The sequence below is a fragment of the Oryzias latipes genome, chromosome 7 (genome assembly GCF_002234675.1).
Source record: "Oryzias latipes chromosome 7, ASM223467v1".
In the NCBI taxonomy this organism is placed as follows: Eukaryota; Metazoa; Chordata; class Actinopteri; order Beloniformes; family Adrianichthyidae; genus Oryzias; species Oryzias latipes.
In genome coordinates, this window is record NC_019865.2 from 22,301,830 (window position 1) to 22,318,716 (window position 16,887).

Sequence of the window (16,887 nt, forward strand, 5' to 3'; positions counted from 1 at the left end):
TGTTTTTCTGCTGAAAAGTGAAAACCCGACTTCTCTCCTCACTGCCGTCTTTGCTGCAGGGCTGACTTTAGCAGACAAGCAGAGTAAGTGGAAATGCAATATCACAGCGTTTACCTGTAAATGGTCACAATCTCCAAGAGTCCCTTATATTACATCTATCAGACCATTATTCTGTAAAATTATATCATTAAAAAAAGTTTAAATCCACCAGGGACAGTCCAGGTATTGGGTAAAAACTAAGACCAAAGTCTGTGAGGCCAGAGGCAGTTTAACTGTTTTGGAGATCTGATCAATTTTTATCATCTTGTGGTTTCAGTTTTTTCTTTTTCAGCTCAGCTCAGCAAAAATACTTTCAGTTTCAGGTCTAGACATACTTAAAACTGTTTTTTTTTTTTTGCCTTATCTGCCCAATGCAAATAATGACAACTACTTAGGCTTCATGAAGCAGTAAGTTTGTGATTCAGCATCATCAGTGGAAAAAAACTGTAGGTGATCCCCGGAATAGAATATCTAACTTTTTCTACTGTCTCATCTGAAATCAATTGAACATTCATGCTGAAGTTCATGTTATTACAACGAAGATCATTATTTTAACTGTCAGTGCTGATGATATTATTTAATACAAATGTATTCTTTTTTATATCTGGTATTTTTAGAACAAAAATGTGTAAAAGAAAAAAAAATTAAGCAGAAACAGTTATTAGGCTTATATATTTTTGATTATCTTAATTATTCTTCCACAATATTATAGAATAAATACTATCACTTGACAAAATAAAAAGTTATTCTGAAGTTAAAATAAAGATGAAGGACTTAAGGAGCGAAAGTCACGGGAACTCTGAAATTTTGAAAATGTTCTAAGCATAACTTTTTCTTCAAAAACAGCTAATTCTTAATTAGATGCTGTAATAATTTTTGTCTGTATTTTATATGTGAAAAAGGAAGTGCAAAAAGCTATGGTGTGGTGCCAGTCTTTACCTTTGGATAGTGGTAGAGCACATTGGATGGGTAGAGGCCACCTATGAAGTGAGGGATTTCCATCATAGGTGTCGCAGAGTTGTTGATGCTGAGGTATGCAAGCCGAGCGCCGTCCACAGACCACCAGTTGGCCGGGTACGTCAGCAGCACCTCCTCTGTTTGACAACAGCCGTTTTAAAGGATTTTAACCAGTGCGAGCTGAAATCTGGACCGCGTCTTACCTTCATACGTCCAGTCGGAAAGCCCGTTTACTATATTTAGCTGTTTGTCGGTTGATGTGAGACGCAAAGGTTTACTTGTCACGTTTGGCTTGTAGTAGATATTTCCATCAAAAACGAAGGCCTGCAAGCATAAACAAACATCAAAACCGGCAAACACTGCAAAATCAGGCCCCACTTGTTAAATTTCCTACTAAATATTGTACTGTGCATTTCTAATGATTGCATTTGAAGTCACATTTATCTGGTAAAGAGGAGATTTGCTCACCAGCTGGTTCCCCTGTGGTCCCCAGGAAGCATACTGCAGCTCTGCCTTCTCCCTTTCCGGAGGATCAAGCTCCAACAGATCCCTGAAACACACAAAATGTCAGACATAACCCCCTCTTCCATTAGAAACGAGTGTACGGTTCATGGGCCTCTGAAGTCCGTCCATGCTCTGCCCCTGAGAGAGCCACAGAAGGTAAAAAGAGCAAGATGCAGAAAGGGAGAACCAAACTGTTTCATGCAGGAATGCAACCTTTATTTCTTCATGTCTCCATCTGATCCAGGCAAACAAACTTTTCTCAAGGCAAACTCAAGCAACGAACGATGCTACAGGTCTTCCTGACATCCTCTCCTGAACCCTTCCTCAGATGCTCCGGGGATCACCTACAGTTTTTTCCACTGATGATGCTGAATCACAAACTTACTGCTTCATGAAGCCTGCAAAAGGCACTGATGAATAAATGCATGTCTGATAGAAAACATGGAGTTCTGAGTCAATGAGCTGCACTTTCATCTGCATGTCCTGCTTGCATCGGGAACGCTCATGCCCAGTGCATCTCATGCATTAGCATTCACAGTTGCACCTACCCATTAGCCACACTGTAGATAGCATAGGACGCTGTGAAGGACTGAGAAAACACCTGAAAGAGGTAAAGGACATCATGCACACAGGTGTGCCACATTGATGAAAACACGCTTTATTGAAATCTCATTCCTACTGACGTTTAGAGTAAAATGCAACTGAATTGCATATTTTAAGTGGTGAGGAAAACTTCTATTAACCCTATTTAACCATACAAATCATATTTGATAAATGCATTTCTGAGAGTCCTATTTCACTAGCATGATCCAAACTTTCCTTTAAAACCCATCGTGTAGAACTTGGTCCACGTTTTCTGCCCCGTAGTTCATCATCATTCCACTAGGGGCAGTAGAAGGGCTTTTCCTGCTCATTTCTAAATGGCTGCTTCCATGAAATCCCAAAAACCTTTTGGCAGGAAAAGTTTTGCTAATTTTCACAACTTTAGGTGGAGAATAACTCATCTATTGTTATTCATTTTATAATTGACTACTTGCTGTATTGAGAAAAAAATACATATTAGTTGATAATTAATTCTTTATTAAACAGTTACAACATTTTAAAAATCAGATTTTAGACAAAGGGGCTTTTCCCCCTGAATACTCATGTCAATACTTTTCATATTCAATATACCTTTCATATTCTAACATTGTTGTGAGTAAAAACTTACCAAATCAGCCAATGGATCATATCTGATTCAATCTATTTCTCTTTTTTTAAAATTGCTTTTTTTATCAAAGGGTTTAAAAACATCTTAATTAAGAAAGTAAGTTGATTTTTCAGTCAGTTCTTTGACGCAGTAGAGTTTACGGGTTAGTTAATTCCTTAATGCCCAGTTATCCTTAAGACATAAAAATGTAATTATTTTCTGGATATTAGAAAGAAACAAAACACACCAAAAGGCAACAAATCCATTTTTTCTGAAATTGCTTCCTCTGAGCAAACCAAGTGACTGCAGCAAAAGGTCAAACTGTTAACGTTTCTACTTTGATGAACCATTTTTGTTATGGTTTTGCTGAGCTCTGACTTTTAATGAGACAATCTTAATCTGACTTACAGCTTTCTGCTAAACGCATTAAACCACTGGAAGCAATTTCACCCGTGTTACATCATTAGGGTGATCACAGCTGAATGAAGTAAAGTTTGAGACAAAAAAACCCCACAAAATCTAAGTCGCACACTCTTATTAAACTGATTCATTAGAACGCCCAGTATTCATCCCGCTCAGCTGAATTGTGGCTGGCAGTTCTAGTACAAGCATCAGCACCTCCGAAAGATTGAATTAACGCGCCGAAAAGACTGGGAGAGCAGAATCAATGATGAATTTGTATGTGTGTCTCTGTGTTAATCGTAACACATCAAAGCACTGCCCGATGAACTTGAGGTAATGCATTGATTTCTCCCAACCCCCCCTTCTTTTTCAGGCAAAAAGGACTGGATTTGTGCCCGCTGGCCTCTGAAACCTCAGCCACTTGGAAAAACCAGTCCCTACAGAAATTAAATGTCACATCCTCCATGCAGCACACTTAGCAATGAAATTGGATTTTTTTTCTAGTGTTGTTTGAAAATGCACAGTTGGGGCGACACGTGTGTAAAGTTGCAGGGATAAGAGGAGGGGAGGGGGTTGATAAATTCCAAGGCTGCCTAAACGAAATAGAAATCTGATCGAGGTGCCAAAGCCTGGCTGTTTTTACAACACAAATAAGCAGGCAGGATATGGGGGGAAAAAACGGGGAGGCGTGAAATGGTCAAACACAAAAGGTGACAAAAGGCAACTGGATGAAATGAATAAAACGGAAAGGTACATTTTGCATCACACAGAGGGAGAGAGGCACAGGATGACTAGCACAAAAGAGGTAGCCAAAAAGTAGGAAATAACAACTAATCTTATCAAGAAAATCACTAGAAAGTAGTAAAATGATTTCCCCATGAAGCAATTTTTGCTCCAAAAGAAATCATGTAATACAATATCAACATCTAGAAACAAGGACTTCCAAGTTAAGTTAACTATCAGTTCTAATTCAACGTTATACAGCCCAATAATGTCAACACGATCTTTATGCAAGCTGGCCCATCTCAATAAACATAACATAAAACAAGCACTAATTCTTAGAATAAAAATCTACTTTTTCCCCCCCAAAATAATAACAATGCCTGTCAGTCTATATTTTATCAAACTTTAAAGTAACCATTGAACCCAAAATTACAGTGCAATTTCAGTTTTTCTGAGTCCTAAATCAAGTTTTTCTATTGTCGAGAGTATGAAGCAAAAGGATTTTGACTAGTTTTAAAAACAATTTCCTTATTTCTAAATTTTAGCTATCAAAAAGACAAAAACATATCTACTGTGCTGATTTTGAGAAAAGCTGTAGAGCAAAGGTACGTTAAAAGAATTGAAAACATCTTGAATATCTATAAAACAAGGCTTTTAGCAGGGATCAAACAGTTTGCAGTGCCATAGTTAGTCATCTTTTGATTTATTTTGAAAAGCCCGCACTGTAACAGTATGAGGCCTTTTGGTTGAGTCTGCATGCTCCTGTTGCTGCGTGTGTCTTCAGGATAAACAGAAAGGGAGAGCTACAGCATCTGTCCCGAGGAGGCAGAGGGAATTTGATGGCCGCTAACATGTCATAAATCATGCAGTTCTTGGGCTTGTCACTCCGTTTTAGTACTCACATCCTCCATTCTGCCAAAACAGATGAGACAGGGCACTAGGCACAGATTAAAGAACTGACAGATAATGTGACAGACATGGTAGGCAGAGTTTACAGCTATTTGCTGCACTATTTAATCTCTCAATGCAGAGATAAAAGAAGGCTTCCTATCGTTGCTCCCGCCGCACACCTCCACATTGCTCCTCAGTGTTGGCTGCGCGCTGCAGACACATCTCCTTTTATTTGTTCCTAAACTGCGCAGTCTTGGCAGGCTCCAACTCGGTTGTTTTAGCTCATCAGTTCCAAAAAAATAAAACCTCCACTGAGGTCTAGCACAGATTTTCCCTCTCTTCTCGTGGAAATTCTAAATACAAAACCTAGCTAATTAAGATTAATTCAAGGAGATTTATTTGTTTTCCTATTCAAATAATTTTGCTTTTTAATTTTCGCTGAACCAGCTCATCCCCCCCTATTTCAGATTGTTATCTTTGATCAGCAGATTGAACCTGAGATGAGGATAAAAACAAAAAAAAACGGCTCTCGTTTCTCCTCTGCTTTGTGTTTGTCTCTGCCACTCTGATCTGCTCCCCATCTAAAGCCGGTGGCTGCTGCAAAACCTGCCTCCGTCAGCACAACCCCCCCACCTCAGAGACAGACAGAAGAATGTGAGTGAGGAGGATGAGGGAAGGAGGGGAAAGAGGTGGCTCACCCCTGAAATCTCCCAAATGTTTCTAAAGAATCCTCTGATATCTCACTTTCTCATTCTGGGATGTCTCGGCTTCCATCAGAGTAAATATGCAAAGCAAGCCACAAATTGGGGCAAAGATTTGAGCCATTTTTCTACAGCGATTCGTGAAAACAGATTGAACGCAAGCCGGCTACTCAATAATTCAGTTAGCGTGGTTGCAGTGTGTTTGTGACGAATGCAGTAACACAGCAACAGGCTCATTTTGCCTCCCCACACACAGTGAAATGATATGCAGTGATTAAAAGAGAAGCCCGTCTCTGAAGGAGATAAAGAGGTAAAACCTCAGATTTCTAACAAAACGGAATAAAAATGTGCTTTTTTTTCCGTCCTTAGAGGTGGAGGTCGGAAACATTTAAGGACGGTGTCAAACACGAAAGGAGCAGAAAGAGCGAACGTTTTGCCTTATCTGATAACCACCTGCAGTTGTGATTTTCTGAGAGCTCCTTATTAAAATTCTGCACAGAGCGAGCGGGGCAATTTCATCACTGCCGCTCCAAATTCACTTCTTCATCCCACCTGATCTGTCCTGTCTTCCTTGACACCTATCTGCCACACACCTCCCAGGGATTCCTCCGTCTTTCTTTGCTCAGGGCTCCACACTAGATCCATCAGCCACTTTAAATATTCCATCTCTCATATGTTACCCCAGTCGTTTAGAGTGCAGCATTATGGAAGTGTAGACTGCTGCAGTGGCAGGAAGGGGGGGGGGGGAGAAAAAGCGCTCCAAAGCATAAACACACATTCTCCTTCATGCTGATGTTCTGTTGTTCCAATAAAGCTCTGATCAAAATTGCATGCAAGTGTTGTTTAGTGGCCACAAGTGGCCTGTTAGACACGTGGAGGCCTGTTAGGGGGGGGGGGGGGGGGGGGGGGGGGGGGGGGGGGGGGTTTGATAACCTGTTCTGCACATTAGTGGAAGCTCTGTGGCTGAACGTAAAGCCTATAATGGCACAGCCTTTGGGGCAAATCTGAGGCAATTTTGGGTTAAAGACAGTGAGACTTACCGGCTGAATGTCATACGCCAGGAGGACAAACATCTTATCTGCCGACACCTGGAATGTAGCTGCGGTCAGGTCCTGCAGGAAAAGATAGGAGCAGTGAAGGAAGTCATGACATTAAGAAGTAACACATTATTTATGGGTTTTATAAGAAAAAAATCTTAGCAGGTTTAAAAACCACCTCAATACTTTTTCAGAGTAATGTGTTCTTTTTCAGAACACATTACTTTTAAATTGATTTTTTTCACTGAACAAACTCTTTTCTGTGTATATTTTTAATGCATTTGGCTCCAAGATTATAATTTTTGCGATTTGTTTCTTCACAACTGGATCAGTAACCTACATGTTGTAATTCCACTGAGCTCAGGCAAACCTGACAGAAAGATATTTTTCAGTGGAAGGACTCAAGTGAAGTCTTAGATTTGCTTTTCAGGTCAACACCTCAGACGCTAAATTATTGACACGACAGAATTTCAAATTCCACAACATTTTCCTGGAAAGAAAGGTTTGTGCAATATTTTATGGAGCATTTGTTTTCATTGATTTGACCAATGTCTTTTATTACTTAAAGGTCACCTGTTTGTAGTTTCACTCTATCTTCTTCTTTATGGATTTCGGTCAGACATTTGCTGTTTCTTTTCTTGCAGATGAAGTCTTTAAGGTTTTAATAAGAATTGGGAAACAGCTTGCATTTTTTTATAAAGCTGTCACAGTACAGCAGACTGTAATGCATCTTGTGTTTCTTAATCAGACATCTGACATATTAACAAAAGGGGGGAGGAAACATGCTTGAGTTTAGGCTTGAACAAAGACCCATTCTGATGAAATTGTGTTTTTGGTGTTTGTGGCATTTTTCCCATAAACATATTAAGAAAATTAATCTTATAATTCCATTTCTGAGTATTTCTTTCTTTAAATTTTGGTGTATCAGGAGCAGACAAAAAAACTGAATGTGATGTAGGTGCTACAATCAGCAGGCCATGAGCTCCCTGCTCTGCTGCATTCCAAGTCATCCACTTGTAGAGAAATAGATCCATGTACGTCTTGGTTTTCTTCGTCTGAGCTGGCATCTGGATCAAAACTGTACGGCTGGATAGCTGCACCAGTACTGTTAGGTTGGGGTTGTGAGCTGTTAGCTAGCGGGAGAGCATGTAAACTGATGGATGACAGGAAGGGAAGGCAAATTTCTAAAAGTATGGTCACACCGGGCATGTGATGTAAGTTCAAAAAAACGCTAAACACGAGTTCTTAAATGCGGATTTAGCTTATCGTGTTCACACTGAAAAGCAGGGAGGGGCTTCTTCTTCTTTTTCTACCGTTAACTGACTCATGTCCACCACATACAGTTAGAAGAGGCTTTGCGCAAAATGTCGAAGCGTTGCAAATCTTGCAAATCTTCCTCCAGACGTTTTCTTTCACAGCTCTATTCTGTATATAAAATATTTGGTGTCATTAATTATTAATTTCTCTTCCATGATCAATCTTTCAACGGTTGGCACTTTAAAAAAAAAAAAAGGAGACGACATCCATGGGTCACTACCAAATCTGAGTCTCTGATTGGTCACAGTTTGACCTCATTTAACTTTCAGTGGCTGCATGTTTTGTACATAGATCCTGAAAACAGTTGTAGAAACTTGAGTAGCTATGCATGAGCGCCAGAGTTGTTAACACTGAAGCCAGAAGTGCGTGTTACCTAGACTGCTTGAACGTGCATTGCCGAAAGCGGTGTTAACATAGCTTATTGAACTTCTGTCGCTCTGCAGAAACTATGTTCTAGAAAACAACACAGGTTTTGTCTTAAATAAGAAATAACCATAATTAAAAGATCACTGGGAATGCTTTTACAATAGATCAAAAGATGGTCGGAGTGGGACCTAAATTCAGTTTTATGGTTTCTATGGAATTAATGAAAACGATCAGTTTTTGTGCTGTAAAAGATTAAAATGTAAATGTTGTTTTTGCATTTTGCCAATATTAATCTTTGACAATGAAAACACTTTTTGTGGTGTTTTAATATCCGCCACACAGCAGCAATTTTGTCTTCCTCTTATATCTACATTCAAGAAGAACAGCTTTGCCCGTCATCACTTTTCTTTTTTATTTTCTTTTTTCCTCCAAATTTGAAGCGGTATATGAGTTTAGGGGTAAAATACATTTTTATGCAAATTTCTTTCGCTGACGCACTATTTCCTGCCACCCTCCCCCCTATTTATCTGTGGATCCTCTTGTGGTTTTTGGTGTTCATAAAAGGAAATAAAAATATTCTTCTGAATTGGAAATGGCAGTGTGGATGAAAAGCCATATATCAACACTGAGTTCTTTCAGTGTGACAACATAGCTTTGCTTTAAGCCTGCCTGCAATGACCCATATAAGTCTGTCAGTGTTGTGAAGAGGCGGTGTTCAAAATGATGCCCTCGCCTGGAAAATTCTCTTTGAAGACACATGTTAAGGGGCTCATGGAACAGCCAGATTTTGGGGGTGGGGGTAGAAAGATACTGTAACCCTGCCAAATCTGTTTTTGTCTGAACTGTGGGATGTGGTGCACAGGGATTTCACAGCATCAGTGTCTCCTCTCACATTCAATTTTCCTTTTTTATCCGCAAATCAGAGTTAAAATCAAATTCTGCTGCTGCTACTTACCAGAGAGCTGTTGTCGAGCAGAGTTGTGGTTCGGTTATTGGTCAGGCTGAACGTCAGGACATGCCCCTCCCTGGTGCGCAGGGCCACTTCATTTTCTAACAGGGCCAAGACATTTCGGGAAAGAAGAACATCCGTCATTAGGTCAAAGGGTTTTTTCTGCAGAGGCAGAAGCAACTGCAACACGAGGAGTAATCACTGTCAGCTTTTGAATACTGGTGTTTTCCTGATAGCTAAAAATTAAGAAAACCACAACATTTTGACAAACAAAGCAACACCGACCCATTTCACTTGAGTAATGAATTTGGAAACACAATCAATACAAACCAATCAGTAAAAGCTCTGTTGAGATAAAGCATAGCGGGAGGTCGGCTGCTATTATGGTAAGCCATTTTGGAGCCACATAAAAGAACTGAAAATAGCTGCACAACCACAAAGCAGCCTGTGTGTGTGAACTCCCCATATCAGAAAAAAGCGACATGTGAGATCACCATTGAAGTGTCAGAATCAAGATTCACATTATGAAGAGCTGAAAAATGGCAGACCTCTGCAGGGGGGGCACATGGGTTGCACAGGTGACCAATAAATTATAGGAAGTGTCAGATGTGGCAAATGTTAATTCAAAATATATAAATATGGTCATTTACTTGTTTGTTTGCACGAGAAGATTTTTCCTATGTATCTGATAAAGTTTTAGAATAAATTATTTTTTCAAAAATGAGTGTTGGATTTTCCTTGCATTGTTGGCTCGCTACAAGAAGTGGTTGTTTTGGAGGCATATTTCAGAATTTCTCTTCGATGTTGATTTTTAATTGTCCTTCTAAGACGTGATGTTTTGTGCTGCAAGACAGATCCTTACCGTTTAACCAGGAGACACAGGGATCATGAACTTTAAACGTGTTGCTCTCCAGATCGTCCATGGTCACGTGGGAATGCCGTAACAAAAGGGACTCATCTTTACAAGCAGACATAAAGACTTAGTTCAAAACGTTTTTAACAAATGGTGGCCTGAACTTTATTTCCATCTCCCCATTTATGTACAGCCCAATTTGTCTAAAAAAATAAGGATAAACCATATAAGCTCACTGAGAATTCTAAATGGTGCTCCAGGTGATCAAAAATATTTTAAAAAAATGTCATTTCTAAAAAAAAAAAAAACAAATAGAAAATATGAAACACATATTTATATCAATAAATGTAACTGGATAATCAATAGAGTTGACTCCAACATTGGAGTGGTTATTTATTTTTGATAAATATCTTTCCTTGTAGTAGTATCTTTACTGTGAAGCCACTAATTTGAGGTGCACCAGCAATTTTTACTTTTTTTATTTCCAATCACACAAGATTAACTCCATTCCACCCTAAAATCCCCATATTTTGTAACTTGCACAAGACAAAAATTAGACTTAGATATCATAGCGCCATACTTTGATTTAAACAAAAAATTATTTTTGTTGTTTTTTCCCAATTGAGTGTTTTGCTTTTGTCTGTCTGTTTTTCTGTAAAGTCTGAATTCTATCAGGCGATTTCAGTATCTAAACTCTTATACTGTGTTTGGAAAAGTAGGAAATACACCCAAACTGTTTCACAAATGCACACGCTCCAGTTCACAAATATATATTTGTGCAAACACGTAATATAAATTCACAAATGCATCTTTTCTGTTTCACAGATATAATTTTGAGGTACACTCGGGTATAAACTCAGAGATTTTACAAATTATGATACTGAACTGTACCGATAGAATTCCTTCTGTGTATAAATGTTGCTTTATAAAACAAACTCATTAAAAAAGTTGAGAACCACTGATCCCATGTATTGCCAGGTAAAAGTCAATAGTTTGTTCAATATTTTATTAATCTCTCTTCAGTGATAAACCAAAGCCTGCATCTAATTAAGATCAACTACAATGGAAATAGTGGAAACAGCCAAAATGGATAAGAAATAACAGAACTTGTGATCAAAAACAAGAAAATAAAATAAAAAATCTTGTTTTAGGGCTTTTTAAATCCCATTTTTTAAACCAAAAAGTTACTCTTTCTGGGATTATTTAATCTCTCAGAGACTATTTTATGAAGAGGTGGAGTAACCTCCTGGAATCTCCCAGGTTGCTTGGCAACTGAAAAGAGCCAAAAATTAGTCATAGAGATTTGAACCCCATAATAAGTTAAATTGCTTTTTTTTGGGGTGGGGGTGGGGGGTGGGGGGTGGGGGGGTGTTACATAAACTACATAAACACATACATAAACTAAAAAAGAAGGTGATTAAACCAGCCTTTTTTTCTGTCCCAACTGTTTCCCTGAGATAAAAAAAAAACATTATTTTTGATTTCATGCAGTTCATTTAGTGCTCAATACTGCAGCCCATCTTCTTTTCATCTGCTTTGTCAGCAGTCCTACCAGGTGTGAGAATGATCACAGACAGAATGACCAGAGACATCACAGCCAGGATCACCACCATGGCAATCCCTATGCCTTTCCAATTCCGTGGAGGACCGTCTGAACTCCCCAGGTCCTGTTGTTGGAGAAAGCACAAATGAGCACAGCAGCAGAGAAGACATTACTGTTCATTCCTACAGTTACACAGACAATTCTCCACAGCTGAGGGATCAGTGCAATAGAGACTCTGGAAAAGGATTCAGAAGACTGACTGATCGACACTAAATTATACAAGGTTTTTTGCTGGAAAACTGCACTGCTGCATAAAGGAAAGATGCTCTCAAGTGCTGGTATTATAACCATAAATGTTTCTCCATCATCGCTTAATGTCACTTGTTGCAGTGCATGAACGATGGGTGCGAAAAACAAGGCAATGGATAAAAGAATTGTTTGTTTAATGGTTCAAATAAAAACAAATTTAGGAAGAAATTGAAAAGATTGCAGCATGCTGGCTTCCCATTTCCCAATTCCAACAGGTTTGATGTTGTGGAAAATATAAATGGGAACAAAATGCAACAATTGTGCACATCAGTAAAGTTATGTATAGTGGATAAGAATCTTTTAAGAGATGATGTAATATAAAAATGTAGAAACCGTGAGCTTATTACAAACGTAACATCCGGATTATGTTAACGTCACATCTGTTGGGATCATTGACTGTACATGAGAGCTGGACATAAAAGAAGAACCCGCTGGCTCCAAGAAGCCAAAATCCCATTGACGTCTATTGAGAAATAAACAGCTACTCCTCACTCATTCTATTTGTCAGCATAATCATTCTTGCTCTGTTACCATTTTCTTAACATGTTCTTGCTAACCCCCCCCCCAATATTTTATCTCTATTGCAAGTTATTCAAGTTATAAACTGACCAATCAGATGGCCTCAGGAAAAGCACGTGGTGCCCGTTGGCCCACCACCTCAAAAGTTTGATTAACAGATTCTCGCTGGCCCTCTTTCAGTGGAAAGGGTGTTGACTTCTAACAGGCGTACTCATGATTTAGGACAGTAGTTGCCCTGGAAACATGACTCAGACCAACTCAGATCAATCCCCGTCGACTGGCTCCAGGAAGTCGAGGTCCGTTTCGCAAAAAATAACGACTTAATTGACTTTATTTAGCTGGAGCCGGAGTTAAGGCTATTTCTATGGGTGACACCCGCTCTGTCCAGTTCTCAATATACAGTCAATGGTTGTCACACACCTGGTTGTGGGTATAATTGTTCTCCACTGTTGACCCATCCCCTTGGGCAGGGGTCTCCAAACTTTTTGCAAAAAGTGGCCAGATTTCGTGAGGGCCGACCAATCGTTTGCATTCTTTGAATTATTTTAAAAACATTAAATGCAAATGAATTATTTAATGAAAATGTTATTGCAAGTCATATTTTTCATTCCTTCACATAGAAAACCAAAACATCCAATTACCTTTTCTACTAAAAATTTCTGTCAATTTTTCTGTTTTTCACACTGTTCATTCCCAGTTAAACTATAATATAAATTGTCTTTCCCAAGGACTCGGGCAGGGCGCTTACTGAACAACTTTGATCACTTCATTAGATAGAAGTGGAAAGATTTTGCAGGAAAAAAACCCTACATGGTCGATGTTAAAATCCATCCCAGGCTATAGCCGACACAATCAAAAACATGGTGATGGCTCAGAAGAGCGTAATAGACTTAACTAATGAATAAAACAACAGACATCTCATTTTGCACGGGAAAAAAAGAATTCAAATCGTTTCAAAAATATTATAAGATTCAGGGAATGAGGAGAAATCCTTGTAAAAACAAGGGGAAAAAAACCCAAATGGCCCTGATTCATGGGACATTTGTGGAAGTTGCATTCAGGCACACAATAAAAATGATTGCATGGGGTGAAAAACCCATCAGAAACCTCTATCTGTGAACACAAGTAACCACGAATGCATAATAAAACTTTCAAATCACCAAATATAAAAGAAGGGGAATAAACATGCACACAGCTTTTCTAGACTCTAGTTAGAACAAAGTAAAGTATCGGTAGAAAAGTTAAAGCAGAAATCTTCCAATTGATTATATAAAAAATGCAGGCATTTCTTTCTGCTATGCCGTGTCTCTCATTTTTAACTTTCCCCATAGTTGCAGACCCACAAATACATAAAATCCAGTAAAATGTGCTCTTTGAAGGGGAATGCTCCTTTCATTTCATATCCCATAAAACCGAGTTCTGCAGGTAATTCCAGTGTGGCTCTATGACTGAATGGGGGTGCCAAACTGACTTCCTGCAATCCGCTCCTGCCGCCCATTAAAACAAATGGTTGCATTATGAACTGAGAGCCGTTGGGTAGCGGAAAAGGAACCATATCTCTTTAAAAAATATGTAATCCCTCTGCACCATGACTAACACTTAATGTGTTGCAAAAGAAGTACATGATCCTTTCTTGCAGTGATGAAATCTTTTTTTTCTTTTGCTTTTTTTTTTTCCATTTCCCTTCTTATTCTGAAGTGGATTCACATCAAGTAATCATCACGATTTAATGAACTGCTCCGGCTGAAGTTGTTAACAAGGCAATAAAAACAATGAGAACATTGAACTGTATTAGGATCTGACAAATCCAGTTGCTATGAGAGCAGAGTCTCCAGTTTAATCTCCAGCCCTTCTGTTGCCTCTGAGTGCAATCAAGGAGAACTGATGTAGCCTGCCTTAGTATCAGTCACAATTAAACACAACCATGCTGCTCCCAGGCTGAACTCCCCCTCCCCTCGTAATGAGCGGCTGGCTCTGTTGGAACCGGGGCGCCTGCTGGAGTGAAATGACAAAACCCAGCCTTCAGTGTGGCTGCCCGCCTCTCTGGCTCAACCTTGAAAACATCGCTGGACCCGAACACCTTCCTGCAGATCCCGCACAGGCGGACGGGAGGAGGAGGAGGAGCAGTGGTGCAAACAGATTGCCGCTTTTCCGCGCTCCCTCTGTGACACCAGCTGTCCCCAATTATGCTCTGTTGACCGTTTCAAACTTCCACCATTTAATCTCTCTGTACAAATATGTATCTTCCTTGTGCAGCATAGAGCTCTCTGATGACTAAAGAATTTAGTTCTGAAAACATTTGGGTGAAGAAAAACTTAAAAATGAAGATGGAAATGCCTCTTTGAATGCATTTTTTCTCTCTAAACCCTTTCTAGCACCCTCTATTCAACTGAGGTAAACAGGTTTACTGCATAGTAGAGTTGAGGAAAGGACACAGCCTCTCCCAGCACAGAACTCCAGCCAAGGTCTCATCTTTAACAGATCTGTTTGGCTGCAAACTAACAACATGATCAAATCAAAATCAGTACGAGCTGCAACTGCAAGTTGTAAGCGATGCTTGATCTTTCAGGGCAAGCCAAGGCAGGGTTGATAGATGTCCAGGGCTGTGTATCTTTTGGCCTTTAAAACACTCAGCTTTTATATTATCCTCCTCCCCGCTCAGCACACACTCCCTCAGGGAAGCAGCATAATCCCTCTGTCAGAGAAAACCTACAGTCTCTGAAGGCTTTGAAAGAATAAAAGTCCCCCTTGAAAGATTGAAAATACAGAATTTAAAATGAACACCTTCATAACGTAAGCTGGTTGCATGTTGGAACTTCAAGTCGTGATCAGATCAGTTGTGCAAACGGCAAAACTGCACTGGCATTGTGTGGAGTCTCAACAGGAACATTTTAAACTGGATTACTTGCTTGTCTGATTCCAACACCGTGTTTTCATTTCCACATGTGGCTTAGGTATTACTGTGAGTTGCAAGATGCTCCTGGGGGGGATGCATATCTCGTTCCCCAGAAGCCAAGATATTACTTCCAATTAAGGTCGTGTCAGAGAAAAATGGAGAGACGCACAACTGGATGAGGTAAGGCTTTAGTCACTTCCTGATGCTCTGAGCCAATCCCCACCAAGTGGAAGCTATAGAAACTGCTGAGGCTGAGCGGCTGCCAGTCACACTGAATTTGAAAATGTAATGCAGCGTAAACTGCCTTTGCACAGGTGAATGGATGACAGGCCAAGCATCGTAATGAGTTTATGCCATGGACATAAATACCTGGACAGTTAATCTTTGACGTCACCCGAAGGATTCTTAATGGCAGAAATGAGGGCTGAAACTGGGGCAGCCATACTGATTGGAGTTCAGCCGCTTAACTCAATAGCGGGCCAAAAAGCAGGTGATTAAGGGGGAAAAAATAAACTGAGAGTTTCGTTGAGTCTACCCATGAGTCCAACAACCTGCAAATCAAAGACACACTCCCTAATGAAGCAGAAATTGTGCTCCAATAAAATCAAAACAATCCGATCATCTCCGATCACCCAGTGGTCTCTTTATTATGATTTTGGCGTTTTTGGTCTAAATACAAAAAATGTGTTGTTTTCTAGGACATCGTTTCTGCAGAGTGTATTAGAAATTTGCCTCTGAGTTGTGGGTAGGAAAATTGGTGCCCCCCCACTTTTTGTCATCGTTTTGTTTACACTCTCCCGTTAGCTTGTAGCTCCTCACAACCCCAACCTTCCCCGTGAAATGAAAATGGTGAGCAATATCTGAGCTATCCAGTTGTACAGTTGTGGCCAGGTTCCAGCTCAGATGAGGAAAATGAAGACGTACATGGATCTAGTTGTCTTCAAGTGGAGCAGAGCATGGAGTTTGCCGTAGGTTCCACGTCACAGTTACAATCTTTTTCCACTGGCATTTTTTCATCTGCTTCTGATTGACAACTAACTGAATAAAGAAAAACTCTGTGATGCAATTTTAAGTTTCATTTTCTTTTTGTATGTCCTCCATTATGAGAAAATGCCACAAGAACATGTTAAAAGCACCAAAGGCACTATTTTCATCCAAGTGAGTCTTTAAAGGAATACGTTACAAATAGAAAACAAACCAATAAGCATCAAGAGAGTTTTTGAAACTATTGCCTACATATAGTTATTATTGGTGTAAAAGCTGACTTTTTAACCTGGGAGTTAGTGGGAAACTATTACATTATCAAACCTTTCTTGAGTCAAAGTTGAGAAGGGATTGCTAGGCTAAGTTAAAACCAGTCAGCCAAACAAAAAATAGCAGGGTTTTGTCCAAACCCGAGAGGAAATCCTCTTTGTCTGAATCTGCACACAGGTGTCAGAGAGCCTTCAAGACAAAAAAGACAAACATCAAAGAGTGAAACCTGAAGTCATTCCTGTCAAAGTTTTTTTTTTTTTTTTTTTTGTCAGACTTTGCAAAACCAAGTTAGAAAATAGAGAGTGGATCTAGCAACGTCGGGTGGTTTCACTCAAGCAAATGAGAGAATCAATAAGGTGTACAGTTGTAAAAACTCCACAGGGAAACAATTAATATTGGGAATACAGCCTGAGGGAGGCTTGTAGACATTCTCTCTGT

The 16,887-nt window shown here is 39.6% G+C and overlaps 1 protein-coding gene across 1 annotated transcript in view; it reads right to left on the reverse strand.

Moving 5' to 3' along the window:
* The window catches only part of LOC101157536 (inactive dipeptidyl peptidase 10), a 29,505-nt gene that overhangs the window by 10,112 nt on the left and 2,506 nt on the right, over positions 1-16,887 (reverse strand). The window contains exons 2-9 of the mRNA XM_023956823.1: positions 11,481-11,595; positions 9,938-10,033; positions 9,082-9,176; positions 6,447-6,518; positions 2,049-2,101; positions 1,465-1,546; positions 1,200-1,320; positions 979-1,133 (exon numbers count right to left, since the gene is read on the reverse strand). Coding sequence (XP_023812591.1) covers positions 979-1,133; positions 1,200-1,320; positions 1,465-1,546; positions 2,049-2,101; positions 6,447-6,518; positions 9,082-9,176; positions 9,938-10,033; positions 11,481-11,595 — 789 coding nt within the window. The remainder of the gene's footprint in view (positions 1-978; positions 1,134-1,199; positions 1,321-1,464; positions 1,547-2,048; positions 2,102-6,446; positions 6,519-9,081; positions 9,177-9,937; positions 10,034-11,480; positions 11,596-16,887) is intronic.